Source organism: Salminus brasiliensis, chromosome 22 (genome assembly GCF_030463535.1).
Source record: "Salminus brasiliensis chromosome 22, fSalBra1.hap2, whole genome shotgun sequence".
Classification (NCBI taxonomy): Eukaryota; Metazoa; Chordata; class Actinopteri; order Characiformes; family Bryconidae; genus Salminus; species Salminus brasiliensis.
Genome location: NC_132899.1, coordinates 3,760,484 through 3,779,054, shown reverse-complemented (window position 1 = coordinate 3,779,054; position 18,571 = coordinate 3,760,484). Strand labels below are relative to the sequence as shown.

Below are 18,571 nucleotides of genomic sequence, written 5' to 3'. Positions count from 1 at the left end.
ATCTGGGAGAAAGCTCAGGACTATTAAGGTCAGAACCTCCCAGTTTCTTGGCAGCACTTACTGTAAGATGGTTCAAGAAGCGAACAGTTCCACAGAAGTTCCATCTATTATGAATAGTTGTTTTGTTTCTTGTCTCCAGAGCACTTTAACTACCACACTGTCTTGCGTGAGAGCATGGTCCACGTAGATTGGACCATGTTTACTGCTCCCTGTTGTCAGACTTGTTCTTTTCTGTGCTGAGCCCACTTAGGCAAATTCCATCTGACTTTGTTGGCATGGCAATACAACCCGGATCTGAGAACACATGGAATTATTTAGTGACCTAAGAGGTGCTGAAACATCTAGAGATTGGATTCTTCAACAGCTCTCCACTGCCTCGACTCCACCAGCAACACTACTGTCTACAGTAAATCCACACTGTATACAGTATCCTCAGGTAGGCTTTCTACTGAGAAAACCTGGCTACTTTACATTCACACCTACTGCACACCTGTCTGACATGTTATGTCCAAATATTTGTGGACACCCCTGTCTAATGAATGCATTCAGCTTCTTTAAGTACTGCCAATAGAATAGGACTCTCTGGAGCAGATAAACAAACATGAACCTATTGGCACCTAATGCTGCCTAATGCCAGGCGTGGGACTAGAGGGATATAACACCCACCCATCCACCCCAGCACTGAGCTGTGGAGCAGTGGAAGAACTGTGTTCTCTGGATGGTGATGGTGGTGCTCCATCCAATACCTTTCTTAACCCTCTGGAGCCTACGAGCGTGCTGGTGCAAACATCAAATTTGATGGTTCTTGATGTTTCTATTAATATCTTAGCGATAACACATCACAGAAATACAGTTCTAACATTTACTGCATCTGTAGACTCCACCCTTTCCATTGCATGGCTCTCATCCAGATCAAGGTGCTCATCTCAGCCTTTTGTCGTGTCTAACTGGTGGATCCATGTGTTCGTCTACGAACGTTTGACGAGAAACTAACCAATGGACATTGTCAACAAAGGTCACCTCTCACCATTTATACACTATTGGATTCATACATTCCACTGCTTTTATGAAGCTACGACTCTCGTAAACCCATTTCCAGCACCAAAAACAACTCGTCCACATGAGTAAAGGCATGTTTTCATAAGAAATATGAAGAATTGATCAAATCTGACCTCAATTCTTCAGGTTTATGGTCAGGTTATCTCCTCACACAGTGCTCTAGGTCACATAGGGCCCCACTACGGCAAGAGCTGAGGTTGTCCTGAACATTTTGATACAAAATATGTGGGAATTATATTATATGTAAGTGCCTTTAAAGGCGAATCCAAGCAGAATGTGAGTTACGTGACTGTGAAGACGGGTCAAGGTGCTCATCTCAGCCTCTTGCCGTGTCTAACTGGTGGATCTGTGTGTTTGTCTACGGTTTGACGTGAAACTAACCAATGGAAAGTGTCAACAATGGACACCTCTCACCATTTATACACTATTGGATTCATACATTCCACTGCTTTTATGAAGCTACGACTCTGGTAAACCCATTTCCAGCACCAAAAACAACTCGTCCACATGAGTAAAGGCATGTTTTCATAAGAAATATGAAGAATTTCTCATATCAAACTTCTATTTTTCAGGTTTATGGTCAGGTTATGTCCTTACACAGTGCTCTAGGTCACAGAGGGTCTCACTACGGCGAGAGCTGAGTTTGTCCTGAACATTTTGATATAAAATATGTGGGAATTACATTATATGTAAGTGCCTTTAAAGGCGAATCCAAGCAGAAGAAAATTCCCTCAGCGACTCCAGAGGGTTCAAATTAATGGCTCAAAAAAGAGGCAGGCTGCAGTCTTTGCCACCGAGGCAAATATATACTGCTGCAGTGGGTGAAAGATGCCATGTGTATAAATGGATCTAAATAAATAGCCTACAAAGTTTGTTTTGCAGCCCAGCTTTACTGTATTTCATCTCTTGTGTGATATTTACTAAGTTTAGTACCTTCACACATTCATCTGCTGCTGGTGGTGGGTGGGGAAGGCGGGGACGTGTGGACCTGCCACCGCTTCTAAGAAAAATCCTAGAGGAAATACTACATCATTCCTTGCAGTGTTCTGCAAACCAAGGCCATTGGAGAGTCCTAGCCGAGAATGACAATAAGCCTATGCTAAACAATACAGTATCCTACACATGGAAACCCTGTCCAGATACACTCGCAGCACGCCTGGTGTGATTAACTGGTCCAGATTTTCACCGCCCTGAAAATCCATTAACTGCTGCTCCAAATTACTGCTGCCATCCAACTCAATTACTCCGCCGTTCCATCACCTGTTCGTCATGAAATAAGCCAACGGCCCGAGCAGGTGTTCCAGAGAGAGAGAGAGAGGGCGAGAGAGAGATATTTGTCTCGTCAGCTTGTGTGTGCAGTCTTGTACGCCATGTTGTGATGTTAATTCTTGGCACTAAATTTGCTGCTGCTGCTGCTGCTGCTGCCGACGCCGAGTTTTACCTGATTTCCACACTCCTGTATTCAGACACAGCTCCTGTGACAGCCCAAAGTGGGAAAGTGGAGATATAGTGGTGTATATAATTTGTATATATATAAATAAATAACAAAAAGAATCTGATCACGCCACTATTCTACATTTCGGTGTTCACTGTGGCTGTGAAAATAAGGATTTTCAATGTCTTGCCAGTTTAATCCCACTAGACTGACACACACAAACACCCCCACTCATGTTGGAAGCCACTTGGAGTGTATTTTAGTAAACACTGTGAGATGGCTGTTAGCAGCAACTGTGGGAACAGCTTGATAAGTGTGCAAAAAGCAAGAAACAAAGATCTAACAACCAACTCTTTAAAAAGTAATGCAGCATTTGGTGACGGCAAACAGCGACAGAAAATTTCACCATGGGCAAAGGAATGGTCCACCAACTACCCCACGATTTACTGTCGGATGCAGCAGTCTAAAATTTTAGGCCCACTGCTTAAGACAAGACCACACAACCATCCTCACCATTACTGTTGGACACAGATGGAATTTGACCTATGCCTTTAACCCATCCGTGCAGTGAACACACACACACATCCACACAGTGGACAGTGAGCACACATGCCCAAAGAGGTGCCCAGGGAGCAGAGAGGGTGAAGGGCCTTGCTCAAAGGCCCAACAGTGGCAGCTTGCTGAGCCTGGGTATCGAACCCACAACCCTGTCATCAACAGCCTGCTGAGCCACCACCGCTTAAAGGTTTATAGGCTCATCACAGGAGCCACTCTGAGGCTGTTTAGACCTGATAATAAGGGAGGGATTACACCACATTACCCCCCCCCCCCCACACACACACACCACCACACACATAGTCTGTGCTGGTTTGCTCTCTGATTGAGGGCCACAGACTCCCATTTTTGGGCTCCCAGTTGCTTTTCAGAACAGTCAGAGCTTATAAAAAAGGTGAGGATACACTGCTCAGCGACTCAATCTGAACGGGCCAATTAACCCACCAGTTCCTAGCTCCCCTTAGCACTAGCAATGCTCCTGACACCGGCGCTGGGCACCCGATACACTCCCCAGCTCCACCACGTCAGCTAACAGACGCCTGTGCTAGCCAACATTGCTTAAGAGTCCATCTATCTATCCATTTGGAGAGAGCACAGCCAGTTGTGCTCTCTCAGACTCTGGCTGCTGATGGCAAAGTGACATGTGGCTTGGGATTCGAGCTCAAGATCCCTGGCTAACCCAGGACTATTTGAACCACATCTACCCCTACCACTCCTCAAAAATGTTCATCACCTGACACTACCTGGATTCAAGGACCACCTTGATGAGAAGTTTAGATGAGTTAACCATCTACTCTGATCCTGATACTATGCAGACACACAAGCCAGGTGTAAACAGCCTCTCTACATCCTGGCTTTGTGAACTGCTGGTCCCACCACTTGGAGGCTTGCTGGGCCAGCCAATGAAGCAGTACTACATTGCAGCCCTCCACCAGAGTCAGACTGCTGGGCCAGCTGCCAGAGTCAATCTATTGAGTGACTCTCAGCCTTTTGGCTCTCTGAGAGCAGCTCTCAGCCTTTTGTACCTTTACCCATTCATACGGACGCTACACGGGCCAGCTAAGGACTTCACTGTAAGCCTCAATGTAAATAGCCTTCAGTTGTGAACCACGGTACGAGACATGGGGCCTTTATTTTCTCAGACTTTAAAACTTTCCATGCAAGCAGCCCATGTCTCTGAACTGTAATTGTGTGTATTTGCGTATGTATGTGTGTGTGTGTGTGTGTGAGAGTGTTACCTCACGCTCACACTGGGGTCATGGGTCACTCCACAGGTCAGTGTGGCTTTGGTCCCCTTGATAACACTCTGATCCTGAGGAGGAGTGGTGATCCGAGTACGAGCTGCAAGGAGAGAGCGAGAGAGAGAGAGAGCGAGAGAGAGAGAGAGAGAGAGAGAGAGAGCACATACCCAAGATTACTGGAAGCAGTCTCTTATTGGGTGTAACCTGTCCAAACCTTTTGGTCATCAACTAGTGAGCCCCTGGTCATTACCGATTCTACAGAGTACCCTCTGGACATTACCTATTCTACAGAGCACCCTCTGGTCATTCCTATTCTAGAGATTATCCCCTAGTCATCATCTATTCTACAGAGCACCGTCCAGTCATGGCCTAACCCAGAAATGACCTTCTGGCCATTATTGATTTTATAGAGCACTCTCTGAAAATCACCTATTTCAGAGCTTACCCTCTGGCCATGATGCATTACAGAGATTGCCCTCTGGTTATAATCTATTCTAGAGATGACCCTTTTGTTATTCTCTATTCCAGAGATTGCCCTCTGGTCATTCTCTATTCCAGAGATTGCCCTCTGGTCATTTCCTATTCCAGAGTTTGCCCTCTGATCATTACCTATTCCAGAGATTGCCCTCTGGTCATTCCCTATTCCAGAGATTACCCTCTGTTTATTACCTATGCCAGATATTACCCTCTGGTCATTCCCTATTCCAGAGATTGCTCTCTGGTCATTCCCTATTCCAGAGATTGCCCTCTGGTCATTCCCTATTCCAGAGATTGCCCTCTGGTCATTCCCTATGCCAGAGATTACCTTCTGGTCATGACCTATTTCAGAATTTAATCTTTGGTTATTATGTATTCCAGATATTACCCTTTGGTCTATTTCAGAGATTGCCCTCTGGTCATTACCAATTCCATAGATCACCTTTTGGTCATGGTCTATTTCAGAAATTATCCTTTGGTCATTACCATTTCCAGATATTATCGTCTGGTTATGACTTATTTCAGATGTTCAAGATCTTTTGGTCTTGGCCTATTTCAGAGATTACCTTTTGGTCATTACCAATTCTAGAGATTACCTTTTTGGTTGTGGTCCATTTTAGAAATTACTCTCTGTTTACTACCTATTCCAGATGTTACAATGGGAATATTACCTATTCCAGAGATTACCTCCTGGTCATTGCCTTTTTTCAGAGATTACCTTCTGATCATTACCTCTTTCAGAAATATTTAATCTTTAAACTTCATTCATCTTTGGTTATTATGTGTTCCAGATATTACCCTTTGGTCTATTTCAGAATTTAATCTTTGGTTATTATGTATTCCAGATATTACCCTTTGGTCTATTTCAGAATTTAATCTTTGGTTATTATGTGTTCCAGATATTACCCTTTGGTCTATTTCAGAAATTGCCCTTTGGTCATTACCTTTTTTTTCAGAGATTTCCTTCAGGTCATGACCTATTTCAGAAATTAATCTTTAGTTATTATGTATTCCAGATATTATCTTCTGGTTATTACTTAATGGGCATGGCCTATTTCAGAGATTACTCTCTGGTCATTGCCTTTTCCATAGATTATTCTATGGTCATTACCATTTCCAAGAGATTACCTTCTGGTCATAACCTATTTCAGAAATTAATCTTTGGTTATCGTATTTCAGATATTAAATTTTGGTCTATTTCAGAGATTGCCCTCTGGTCATTACCAGTTCCAGAGATTACCTTTTGGTCATGGTCTATTTCAGAGATTAACCTCTGGTTACTTCTTAGTCCAAAAATAACCCTCTGGTCATTCCCTATTTCATAGATCATCATCTTGTTATTAACTATTTCAGAAATTATCCTCTGGGTTTTAATTATTACAGAGATTACTCTCAGGTTATCATCCATTTTCGATTTTACACTCTGTTGATTATCTGAGATTATTCATTTGTATTGATAGTTTGTTTGTTGTGTTGTTGAGACAAATTCCAATGCAGGAGAATTTCACAGCAATGCCAAAGAACACACACACACACACACACACTTACCCCAAACAACCAGGTCAGCAGATGCTTCATCAATGCCTCGGGAGTTGCTGGCCATGCAGGTGTATGTACCTGCATCTGAAATGTGGGCGGGGCTTATCAGTAGACTGCCTGACTCCAGCAGAGTGAAGCGGGGGAGCTGAACTGAGCCGCTAGCTAAGACACGTTCACCTATACAAACCCAACATACACACACATACATATATATATACAGTGTGTAGCATATCGATGTGTGTTAATATATGATGTGTGTGTGTGGGGGGGGGGGGGGGTCCTACCCTTCTGCCAGGTGATGGCAGGACGTGGAGCCCCTGAAGTCTCACAGTGTAAAATAACTGACATCCCATCAATCACAGTACTGTCTGATGGACCAGCTGTGATGTTCGGGGCAATGCCTGAGAGAACACACACACACACACACACACACACACACACACACACAGTGAAATATATGGCAGATCCAGACCTGTTAAAACACTGAAGTCTTAAACAACTGCTTTATTTTCCACTAATATGTTAAAATATATATTTAATAAACTGTTAAGATTACACTATATGTCCAAAGGTTTGTGGACACCTCTTGTAATGAACAATTCAGCTGTTTGTGGCTCCAATTGCTGACACAATCATGTGAATGTACTTAAATGCACAGCTTTTCTAGTCTCTGTAAAGAAGTACTGCCAATAGAATAGGACTCTCTGGAGCAGATGAGCATGAACCTATTGGCACCATTCTACCTAACACCAGGCGTGGGCTAGTAGAGGGGTATAAAGCCCCCCAGCATTGAGCTGTGGAGCAGTGGAAGAACTGTGTTCTCTGGAATGATGGTGGTGGAGCTCCATCCAGTACTTTTAGGATGAGATGGGTAAAAAGGTGGGATGGTGATAAATCATCCAACATCCTGACCTCACGAACAGTCGCTGAATGCAATCAAATCCTTACAGAAGGATTTCACACTTACTGGTGACGGCGAGGTAGGTGTTGGTCTGCACCTCTCCGGCTTCATTACGAGCGAAACACTGAAACATTCCTGTATCATCCGGCAGCAGGCCATTAACCTGCAGGCTTCCACCGGCCAGCACGCGATACCGGGGCAACCGCACTGGGTTTATAGGTAATGCGTCCTTATACCACACTATATCAGGCTGGGGGACACCTGGAGAAACAAACACATACACACACACACACACACACACACCGACATGAAGATGATTCAAGTTATAATGATAAAAAAAATGATGGCGATGATGGTGGTGGTGATGACTGAAATGTTGTTGTTGGTGATAGTAGTAATGATGATGATGATGATGATGATGATGATGATGATTATGAAGATGGTGATGATTGTAATAATGATGGTGATTGTAATGTTGGTGCTGATACAGCATGATAATGGTGATTACTCACCACGTATGGTGGTGGTGATAATAGTGATGGTGATGGTAGTGATGATAGTGGCGGCGATGACTGTAATGTTGATGGTGGTGAAAAGGGTGATAGGGATGCTACTGGTGATGATAGTGATGGTGTTGGGGATAACTGTGATGAAGGTGGTAGTGATGATAGTGCTGATGGTGGCAGCAATGACTGTAATGTTGATGGTGGTGATAATGGTGATAGTGATGCTACTGGTGATTATAGTGATTGTGGAGGTGATAATAGCATTGAAGGTGGTAGTGATAATAGTGCTGATAGTGGCGGCAATGACTGAAATGTTGATGGTGGTGATAATGGTGATAGGGATGCTACTGGTGATGATAGTGATTGTGGTGGTGATAATAGCATTGAAGGAGGTAGTGATGATAGTGCTGATGGTAGCAGCAATGACTGTAATGTTGATGGTGGTAATAATGGTGATAGTGATGCTACTGGTGATGATAGTGATGGTGTTGGGGATAACTGCGATGAAGGTGGTAGTGATGATAGTGCTGATGGTGGCGGCAATGACTGTAATGTTGATGGTGGTGATAATGGTGATAGTGATGCTACTGGTGATGATCGTGATGGTGTTGGGGATAACAGCGATGAAGGTGGTAGTGATAATAGTGCTGGTGGTGGTGGTGTCGATGACTGCAATGTTGATGGTGGTGATAATGGTGATAGTGATGCTACTGGTGATGGTAGGGATGGTGCTGGTGATAGTGATGGTGTTGGGGATAAAAGCGATGAAGGTGGTAGTCCTGATAGTGCTGATGTTAGTGGTGATAATTGTAATGATAGTGGTAGTGATGTTACTGGTGATGAAAGTGATGGTATTGGTGATAGCGATGAAAGTGGTAGTGATGATAGTAATGTTGACATTACTCATGTGGAGGTAACAGTACTCATGATGGTGAAAGTGATGATAGTGGTTGTGGTAAAGATAGCGACGATGAAGATAATAGTAATGCCGATCATAGTGATAGTGATAATGAGCGTAGTAAATGTTGACAGTTGACAGTGAGGCTATTGGTGATGACAGAGATGATATTGGTGCTAGTAATGGTGGTGGCGATGGTGGTGGTGATGATAGTGATGTTGGAAGTGGTGATGGTGGTAGTGGCGATAGTGGTATGGTTATGCAAATGACTGTAATGTTGAGCGCAGTGATAATGGTGATAGTGGTGTTGATGATAGTGATGCTGTTGGTGATGATATTGGCGGTAGTGATGGTAATGTTGATGGTGGTGGAGACAGTACTCATGGTGATAGTGAAGATAATAGTAATGTTGATCATGATGATAGTGATGGTGAACATGGTAGTACTGATAGTGAGGCCACTGGTGATGACAGTGATGAGAGTGGTTATAGTAATGGTAATGGTGGTGACGATAGTGATATTCAAAGTGGTAATGATGGAGTTGGTAGTGATGATGATGGCGATAATGGTGGTGGGGTGATAGTGGTAATGGTTATGGTGATGATTATCGTGTGATAGCGGCAGTGATGATAATGATGCTTTTGGAGGTGGCATTGCTAGTAATGACGATGATGGAATGACAATGACATGGACGGTGATGATAATGAAGGTGAGCCTGCCCTACCTCGTGCCTGGCAGGGAATATCCACCACCTTCTCCATCTCAGCAGTGATGTGCTTCTCTGGTTCCTTCACAAACTGTGGTGGCTCTGAGGGACAGGTGCAGAGGTCGCAGAGGTCAGTCCTCACAGGTGAAGTTATGTGTGTAAATGCAAGTCTGTTGAATCTATGTGTGTGTGTGTGTATTTGTGTGTGTGTTTGTATCTGTACCCAGCACGTGTAGATGCGCTCCAGCGCTAACAGACGGCACACTGCTGCTCTTTAGCTCGGCCTCACACTCATAGAACCCTGAATCACTCACAGTGGGGCTGAGAACCGTCAACCTGCGGTTAAAATCACTCAGACCAGAGCGTACCGGAACGCCGTCCTTCCTCCAGCTGATACTCAGCTTGATTAACGGCCTAGAGAGAGAGAGAGAGTGAGAGAGAGAGAGAGAGAGAGAGAGAGCTTTCTTCAAGCTTTGCAAATCTCAGCAGCTACACAAGATGCCATAACCCATGGCATGCTCTCAGACCAGTCCTAACTGGACCTGCTTTCTCATATCCCACATCTCATATTGTTTAGCTATCTGATGTTGACCAAAGAAAGGATGGGTTTCCTATGTGAGTCTTGGTTCCTCTCAAGGTTCCTCAAGGTTTTTCCTGCCTCTCCTGGACCTGGAAACCTCTTAAGCTGCTATGTTTCAACACCTGTCTGAATTTGAACTTGGAAAGTCATCAGTTCAGGCATGTCAAGGCAAGTTCAGAAGCTCAGTTGAAGCTTCAGGAGTTTCTGCTGGTTGTTAAATAAGCTCTGCCTCAGAAAGACGGGTTCACATGACTTAGGTTTCACATTGTATGCAATCAAAGCAGGCAGAGCTACAAGTTCTTAAAAATATGTGTCCACTATGTAGACAAAAGTATTGGGACACCTGCTCATACATTGTTTTTTTATACATTTGTTGGAGAAGCTGACTTTACTGTCCAGGAAACTCTCCACCTCATCCTTTAACTCCCCAAATCATCCCCAAAGTACTGGATGGAGCTCCACCACCATCATTCCAGAGAAAACAGTTCTTCTTCCACTGCTCCACAGCTCAATGCTGCTGGGGGGGCTTTACACCCCTCTAGCCCATGCCTGGCATTGGGCAGCGTGGTGCCAATAGGTTCATGATATTTATCTGCTCCACAGAGCCCTATTTTAAAGGCAGTACTTCTCTACAGGGACTAGATGACCTGTGCATTTGTGTGCATTTGCACATCTGTGTCAGCAATAGGGGCAACTTCAAGTAGCTCAATGCATCATTAGAAGGGGTGTCCACAAACATTTGGACATAAAGTGTAATCAGCTGCCCTGGATATCAGTAGTCGTGGGTTGCGATTCTATGGGACAAAAAACAACAACAAAGAGTAACAGAAAGAGAGTGGATTAAAAGACTGGATTAGACCTCAGCTGGGGGACGATTCAAAGACAGGGAGCAGATTCTGTAAGTGTGAAATATTTGCAATATATGAAATATCATGCCGAGCTTGTTCAACATGTCGGTACTGATAGACATAAAAAGACAAAATATGCAACGTCTTTATTTTCACTTTCTGTGATTAATTTATTCATTTGTTGGTTTTGTTCAATGTCTTTAGTCATCATAAGCAAGTTGCTTATAAAATGCTAAATATATTCAAATAAATAAGAAATTATATCCCAATTTTCAGTAGCTATACTACATACTTTTTATGTATACTTTTTATTATATATATATATATATATATATATTTTTTTTTTTTTTTTTCTTTTGAGATTCTTTCCATCCATATTGGTTGATGAATATATTAAAATAAAGTTCCAATAAATGCATAATAAATAAATTAAATAAATATAATATAATTATCTATATTATAATTATAATATAGCATTTCACTAGAAATAGTATATACTTTTTATATATGTTTTATTATTTTTATTATAATTGTATTTATTTATTTTAGGTTATTATTTCGATTTTTTTTATTTATTAATGCATTTATTTATTATATTATTTATTATTTTCTTCAAAGATTCAAGTCACTTCTTCTGGGATTGTTTCCATACTCCTGGTTGTTTGTTTCTCTCGTGAGATCTGGCAACACTGCTCTGCTTTTGCTAAAGCTTTGTTAGTTTTAGTTCTGCCTCACTTCTCATTTTAGTAAACATTATCTTGGCCTCATTTAATAGCAAACTAGCAAAATAGCAAACTCTGCTTTCCCCCCAGCTAATCCCAAAGGTGATCAATTGAGATAAATCACTCCAACCAATGACTGTGGACAACATGGACATGGACACCATAGTTCTCTTTTGTTCTACAAAAATTAAGCTAAAATTGTCCGCCATGTTGTCAAATTTGCAACCAGAGTCTGCGCAGTAGAGACCAGAGGTGGAGCCAGACTGGCCTACTCATTTGTTAGACCCGCCCCCTTCTCCCAGACTGAGCCTTAGTGTCTCAGACCGTCTTCACTGAGCCTCCAGCGCAGAGGCAGAGCGTATTTCCCCCCTGGATTTCCAGTTTGTCCGGTAAGTGGACGCTCCAACAGTAAAAGTGCAGCTCATGAAAGTTCCTCTACAACCTCTACAAATTTCTCAGTGTGACCCCGCCTTCTTATGGTGTGGCAGAATAAAAGATATGGGGCCAGTATTAGCACAAGGAAAACTAACTGCTGGAATTTGGAAACACTGGAGATGGAAAATGGGCGGAGTTGTTTTGTCATTGAAACTTATGGGCATGGCTGTAGCTCCACAACATACCGCAACCAGCCAGCAGAGGCGCTAGACCTGTGATTGCTTCAATTCTGAGAGAGCTATTGTGCTGCCCATGTTTGCCACAGTCATTGACTCCAACCAATCAAAAGGAGTTCTACTGACTTCAGAGGAGCTTCATCACTCCAGCTCATCCCAGTGGAGTTCAGTGGAGCCTGACGTAGTCCAGTGACTTATTCTAGCAGACTTTTATGCAGGCATGGACCAAAGATGGAAGAAAAACAAAGGGGAAGTGCAGACCTCAAAGTGTTCTGCAATTAATGTTCATCACTGCAGTTAATCACACTTTTCTTTTACTGGACAGATGCTGCCCCTTATTCATCAGATCGGAGTATTGGAAGCACAAAGACCCCCCCGCCTCCCCTCCCCAGCTCTCCCACCGTCAATTAGATCAGCTCTCCACAGCCCGGCTGAAAGCCACTGCTCTGTGATTTGAATTAAAGAGTTACGACTGCAGTTCACCTGCTCTTCAACACCTGCAAAATTACAGCCCTATCATTCTCCACGGCTGGGTCCTCAGCAATCTCACGCTTTAACCTCAGGAGATCAATTCAGCTGCACACTGAAATACAGCACAGCACTCACACCCAGAGATTTTTACAAATATATAGTAGTTCACTATGCCTGAACACACACACATATATATATATATATATATATATATATATATATATACACCCACATCCAGATTAGTCCAATCAGATTAGATCTACAGCTCAGAGAGCGAGGGTAAGGATCACTGACCTAGCATTGGCCACACACTCCATAGTGACCTCAGACGTCCCAGACACAACACTGGTGTTCCTTGGGGGAATAACGATGGTGGGAGCAATGGGGTCAGCTGGACCACCAACATCTACAGTGAGAGAGAGCGCAAGAGTACAAGAGTGAGAGAGAGAGAGATCTCATTGCTTTGTCATACACATGTAATCACCAACAGGTGTATGTATTATATATGTGTAATTTCTATATATATATATATATATATATATATATATATATATATATATATATATATATATATATATATATATATATATAATTACATTTGCATTTAATTTCTTATAGATGTTACTAAATATAAGTATATTTATTCATATGTGTAATTATCTATATGTATATTTACTCTATATATGCAATTACTATGTACTTACCTCTAAGTATATTTCATATATACGTGTCATCACCTGTAAATGTTTACTGTTGAACTCAACAGAGACAGTGTGTGTGCTGTGTGTGTGTGTGTCTGTGTGTGTGTGTGTGTCTGTGTGTGTGTGTGTTTGTGTGCGTCACTCACTCTCCACGGTCAGTGTGATGGGCTGACTGGTCTTGTTTTCTCCATTCTTGTCGTTCACAGCCTGAACGTAGTATCGCCCAGCGTCCGGCGCCACCGCGGACAGAATGACCAGCGTGTTGTCCAGAGTGATGGCACTGAGGAGAGAATCAACCAGATGATCTGTTTATCAGTAATATGTATTTATCAGAATAAAAAAATATACCATTCTGGATCAGAATCAAAATCATCAATCAAAATCTAAACCAGAACCAGAATCAAATATCAAAATCAAATATCAGAAATAAAATTAGAATCAGCATCAAATATAAAATGTAATCTGAATTATGTACAGGACTATTTTTAAAACTTTTAAATGTGATTCATGTTTACAAATTGTAATATTATAATTTAAATATACATTTAAACTACGTACAATAAACAAACAAATAAATAAACATTTATATAAATATTGGTAGTAAATGATGAAATGTATCAGTAGATTTGGATCATTTTCAGGCTAATCAGTGCTGTGTTTATAGTTTTGTGATTCTAGAGGAGCAGCAGGTTTCAGCCCAACCACAACTGTCCTGTTTAACATAATCAACAGCATTAACCCTGAGTGTGTGTGTGTGTGTGTGTGTGTGTGTGGCTGAGTAGGGAGGCCTCAGTGCTGCTGCTGAACTGAAGCGGTCCTGTGCGCTGCAGTGATTGTGCTGTGATTTTGATCTCTGGGGGTTTAAAGCGTGACTGCGCTGGTTATTATTCAGAGCAGCCGGGTGGCCCCCCGCTCGGGCCCCCCGCCAAGCTCAGTGCCAATTACTGTGCCACCTTCACTTACAATCAATGTTTTCTTATTAGGGGCGCATGTAGGACTATTTGACTGCAGTTTGCCGGTTCCGTCTGGTTACCCTGTGATGTTTCACCCCATACAAATCTCTCTCTCTCTCACTCACTCACTCACTCTCTCTCTCTCTCTCTCACTCACTCTCTCTCTCTCTCTCTCACTCTCTCTCTCTCTCTCTCTCTCACTCACTCACTCTCTCTCTCACTCACTCACTCTCTGTTGTTGCTCCTCTGGGACTCAGAATGCTAATGTGTGTTGGGGTCCTGCAGAAAGAATATTAAGAGCACAGCAATGCTCCTATAGCAGACAAACAGCCTACACTTCTACTTGATCTTGGAACATTGCTGTACGGTTTTGATTGCGTACGGCCATACAAATGGATCAGTGAGGACAGATACTGATGTTCTGGATTAAAAATGCAAACAACCCATCCCAAAGGTGTGCAATAAAACTTCATCATGCCAACATATTCCAAATCTGGGAAAACGGCTTTATTAATCCAACTCATCCCAGAAGTAGGAACAGGGATTAATCCCTCCAAATCACCTCAAAGGAGTTCACTGCAGCTTCAACACTCCACCACAACCCAGAGGAGTTCAAGAGCTGTATCACTCAGACTCATCCTAGCACATTTCAGTGGAGTTTCATCACTACAACTCATCCCCAAAAATAGTTCAATTAAGCATTATTACTCCAGCGTATCTCAGAAGAGCTAACTGTGGATTCCTCACTCCATCTCACCATAAAAGTAGTTTAGTGGAGTTCAGAGGAGCTATATGACTCCAACTCATCCCAAAGGAGTTCAAATGAGCTCTATGACTCCAACTCATCCCAAAAGAGGTTCAAAGGAGCTATGAATCCAACTCATTCTAAAGGAGTTCAGAAGAGCTCTATGAATCCAACTCATCCCAAAGGAGTTCAAAGGAGCTATGAATCCAACTCATTCTAAAGGAGTTCAGAAGAGCTCTATGAATCCAACTCATCCCAAAGGAGTTCAAAGGAGCTTAATGACTCCAACTCATCCCAAAAGAGGTTCAAAGGAGCTATGACTCCAACTCATCCCAAAGGAGTTCAAATGAGCTATGATTCCAACTCATTCCAAAAGAATTCAAAGGAACACCAATGACTCCAACTCATCTCAAATTAGTTCAAAGGAGCTTAATGACTCCAACTCATCCCAAAAGTGGTTCAAAGGAGCTATGACTCCAACTAATTCTAAAGGAGTTCAGAGGCGCTTAATGACTCCAACTCATCTCAAATTAGTTCAAAGGAGCTTAATGACTCCAACTCATCCCAAAAGAGGTTAAAAGGAGCTTAATGACTCCAACTCATGCCAAAGGAGTTCAAAGGACCTTGATGACTCCAGCTCATCTCAAAGGAATTCAAAGGAGCTATGACTCCAACTCATTCTAAAGGAGTTTAAAGGAGCTTAATGACTCCAACTCATCCCAAAGGAATTCAAAGGAGCTATGACTCCAACTCATTCTAAAGGAGTTTAAAGGAGCTATGACTCCAACTCATCTCAAAGGAGTTCAAAGGACCTTGATAACTCCAACTGACCCCAAAGGAGTTCAAAGGACCTTGATGACTCCAACTCATCCCAAAGGAGTTCAAAGGAGCTATGACTCCAACTGATCCCAAAGGAGTTCAAAGGACCTTGATGACTCCAACTCATCTCAAAGGAGTTCAAAGGAGCTTAATGACTCCAATCAATCGTAGTAGTTCAGCGGAGCTCCGTTACTCAAATGCATCCATATTCAATAATTTATTAACAAACAAAAAAAATGCAACAATTTTAATAAATTAAAGGATATGTTAAATGAAACCTAACATGAATATGTAACAGGGCAGCGTCCACCAATACACTGCTCACACACTGCTCATCACCATAATGTAAATTCAGGGCAAATTGGAATATTCATAGCATATTTACATATTCTCCCACTGTTTATCTACAGCTCTCCGTTCCAAACAGCGAAATATTGTACTTTCTGGTCCAGAAGACCACGCATGTGCCTCAGTGCAGTGTGTGTGAGCATGTATATGTGTGTGTGTGTGTGTGTGAGAGATGAATTATGGATAAGGGCAGGGACATACCAGCTCTGTCCTAAAGCACAAATTAATCTCAGGTGATTCTCCCAACCTTAGACTCCAGCAGCACAACATACAGGCTAATGAGAAGTAACACACACACACACACACACACACACACACACACACACACACACACACTCATCTTATCCATGTATGTATGCCCACTCACACATACATAATGAACTATATGAATGACAAAATAGCCGTCCCTAAAGTCTGATAAATATTAAAGACTGTTTAAAATACAGCACACAGGCAGTAACACCCCATTCAACAACAGAACACCTCATATCTCACATCATACTTATAACCCATATCATACTTCCACACGCTGATATATTTATAACCGAGCCAGGAATATGTGTCTCTACAAACCAGTGCTGGCTGATATAGTGCCTATGCCAGTATATCAGTATTGGTGTCAAGCTGGAATACTGATCTTTAGTTTTAGTGGTACTGACAGACAATAAAACACCTGTCGGCTGCACTGTGTGTCACCAGTAAAACCACAAATACTAAATCTGCTCTATACCTGCTGCTAGCGAAGTGTTCTGGGAATACAGTGTATATTATTATTATTATTATTATTATTATTATTATTATCATTACTAGTCAGCTTAATGGTTACAGTACATAGTACGATTGCTATTGGTGTGGGATGGGTTATTATTTAATAATGCAATCTAATCAGTAATTGTTTATGTATTTTGTATATTTATATTTATGTATAAATGTATTATAAATCAAAATTCTAAAAACATGGATCATATAAACACTACAAAGCGTTTTAAATGAAACAATAGAAACTATATTGGCCCCAACAGTTCCTGTAGTGTATTACAGTCTGTCAGAATGACTGTGTGGATAGGATGGACATTACAGAGAATTATAGAGTGACCCCTACACTTCCTGTAGTGTATTACAGTCTGTCAGAATGAATGTGTGGACAATATGGACATTATAGAGCATTATAGAGCATTATAGAGCGCGCCCTACACTTCCTGTAGTGCACTACAGTCTGTCAGAATGACTGTGTGGACGAAAAGACATTATAGAGCATTATAGAGTGCCCCCTACACTTCCTGTAGTGTATTACAGTTTGTCAGAACGAGCAGGTTAATCATGTGAACATTACAGAGTCCTCTTTAAATGAAACAATAGAAGTAATATCGCCCCCTACTCTTTCAACACTGTAGTACAGTCTGTCACAATGACCACATTACAGAGCACTTCAGTTTCTAAGCAAACGAATGCATCAACCATTTTCCATTTTTGACTTTGATGGATTATCACTATAGAGCTGCCCTATGTGCTGTTTTTCCACTTGTTCTCACAGACATGACTAACCCGAACTCTTATGGTCAGCAGGGGGCAGCAGAGAACCAGGTCTATCTGAAGCCAAACGAGACAAACGCAGAATATTTCGGGGGGTTTGTTCTACTTTTCATTCACTTTGCTGGCTGTCTGACTCTGTCTTTGCTGCTTTTCTCCTTTCAGCCATGTGGGTAAGTGTGTGTGTGTGTGTGTGTTAGTGTGTGTGTGTGGGGTGTAAGGCATCAGGGATTTGGGTCTGAGGTGTGCTGAAAGAAATGGGTCAAGTCAGAAAGCTGGGAAATTAGAATGAATGTGTGTGTGTGTGTTCATGTGTGTGTGTGTGTCTGTTCTGAGGCCATTTCTTAAAGCAAGTGTCTGAGACTGGCCATACAGGTAAGTTAATAGACCTCTGATGTCATATCATCATTCTGTAGTCGCCATTATTAAAAAAAAAAAAGGGACCATGATAATAATATAATAATAATATGTGTTTTAATGAATGAATGAATTACTTAGTTAGTTAAATAATTAATTAATTGATTAATTAACTAATTATATTTTCTTGATTTCCATTCCACCATGTGAAACAGCCACTGAAAGAAGCAACGCTAGCTAGATACACTCATTAGAGTGCTAATAGAATGGATGCTAATAGACTCAACTCACTGTCCACTCCTACCTAGTCGGTCCTGCTTGTAGTTCTGGTTGGTGGACTGTTCTCGGTCCAGCAGTGACACTGAGATGTTTAAGCACTCCAGCAGCACTGCTGCATCTGATTCACTACTCGTACCACCAGCAGCTCAACACACTCTACTAACACACACACTCGCCACCACCATGTCAGTCAGTGTCACTGCAGTGCTGAGAATGACTGACCCACCACCCAGATACTACAGTCTGCTCTGTGGTGGTCAGTCCTGGGGGTCCTGAGCAGTGAAGAACAA

General features: G+C 42.1%; 1 protein-coding gene across 4 annotated transcripts in view; it reads right to left on the bottom strand.

The window, feature by feature from the left end:
* sdk2b (sidekick cell adhesion molecule 2b) overlaps nt 1-18,571 on the bottom strand; it is a 411,671-nt gene that overhangs the window by 62,333 nt on the left and 330,767 nt on the right. For all 4 annotated transcript variants that reach the window (XM_072667047.1, XM_072667049.1, XM_072667048.1 and 1 more), the window contains exons 5-12: nt 13,397-13,530; nt 12,844-12,955; nt 9,541-9,731; nt 9,336-9,419; nt 7,274-7,468; nt 6,591-6,707; nt 6,316-6,483; nt 4,288-4,390 (exon numbers count right to left, since the gene is read on the bottom strand). In XM_072667047.1, coding sequence (XP_072523148.1) covers nt 4,288-4,390; nt 6,316-6,483; nt 6,591-6,707; nt 7,274-7,468; nt 9,336-9,419; nt 9,541-9,731; nt 12,844-12,955; nt 13,397-13,530 — 1,104 coding nt within the window. The remainder of the gene's footprint in view (nt 1-4,287; nt 4,391-6,315; nt 6,484-6,590; nt 6,708-7,273; nt 7,469-9,335; nt 9,420-9,540; nt 9,732-12,843; nt 12,956-13,396; nt 13,531-18,571) is intronic.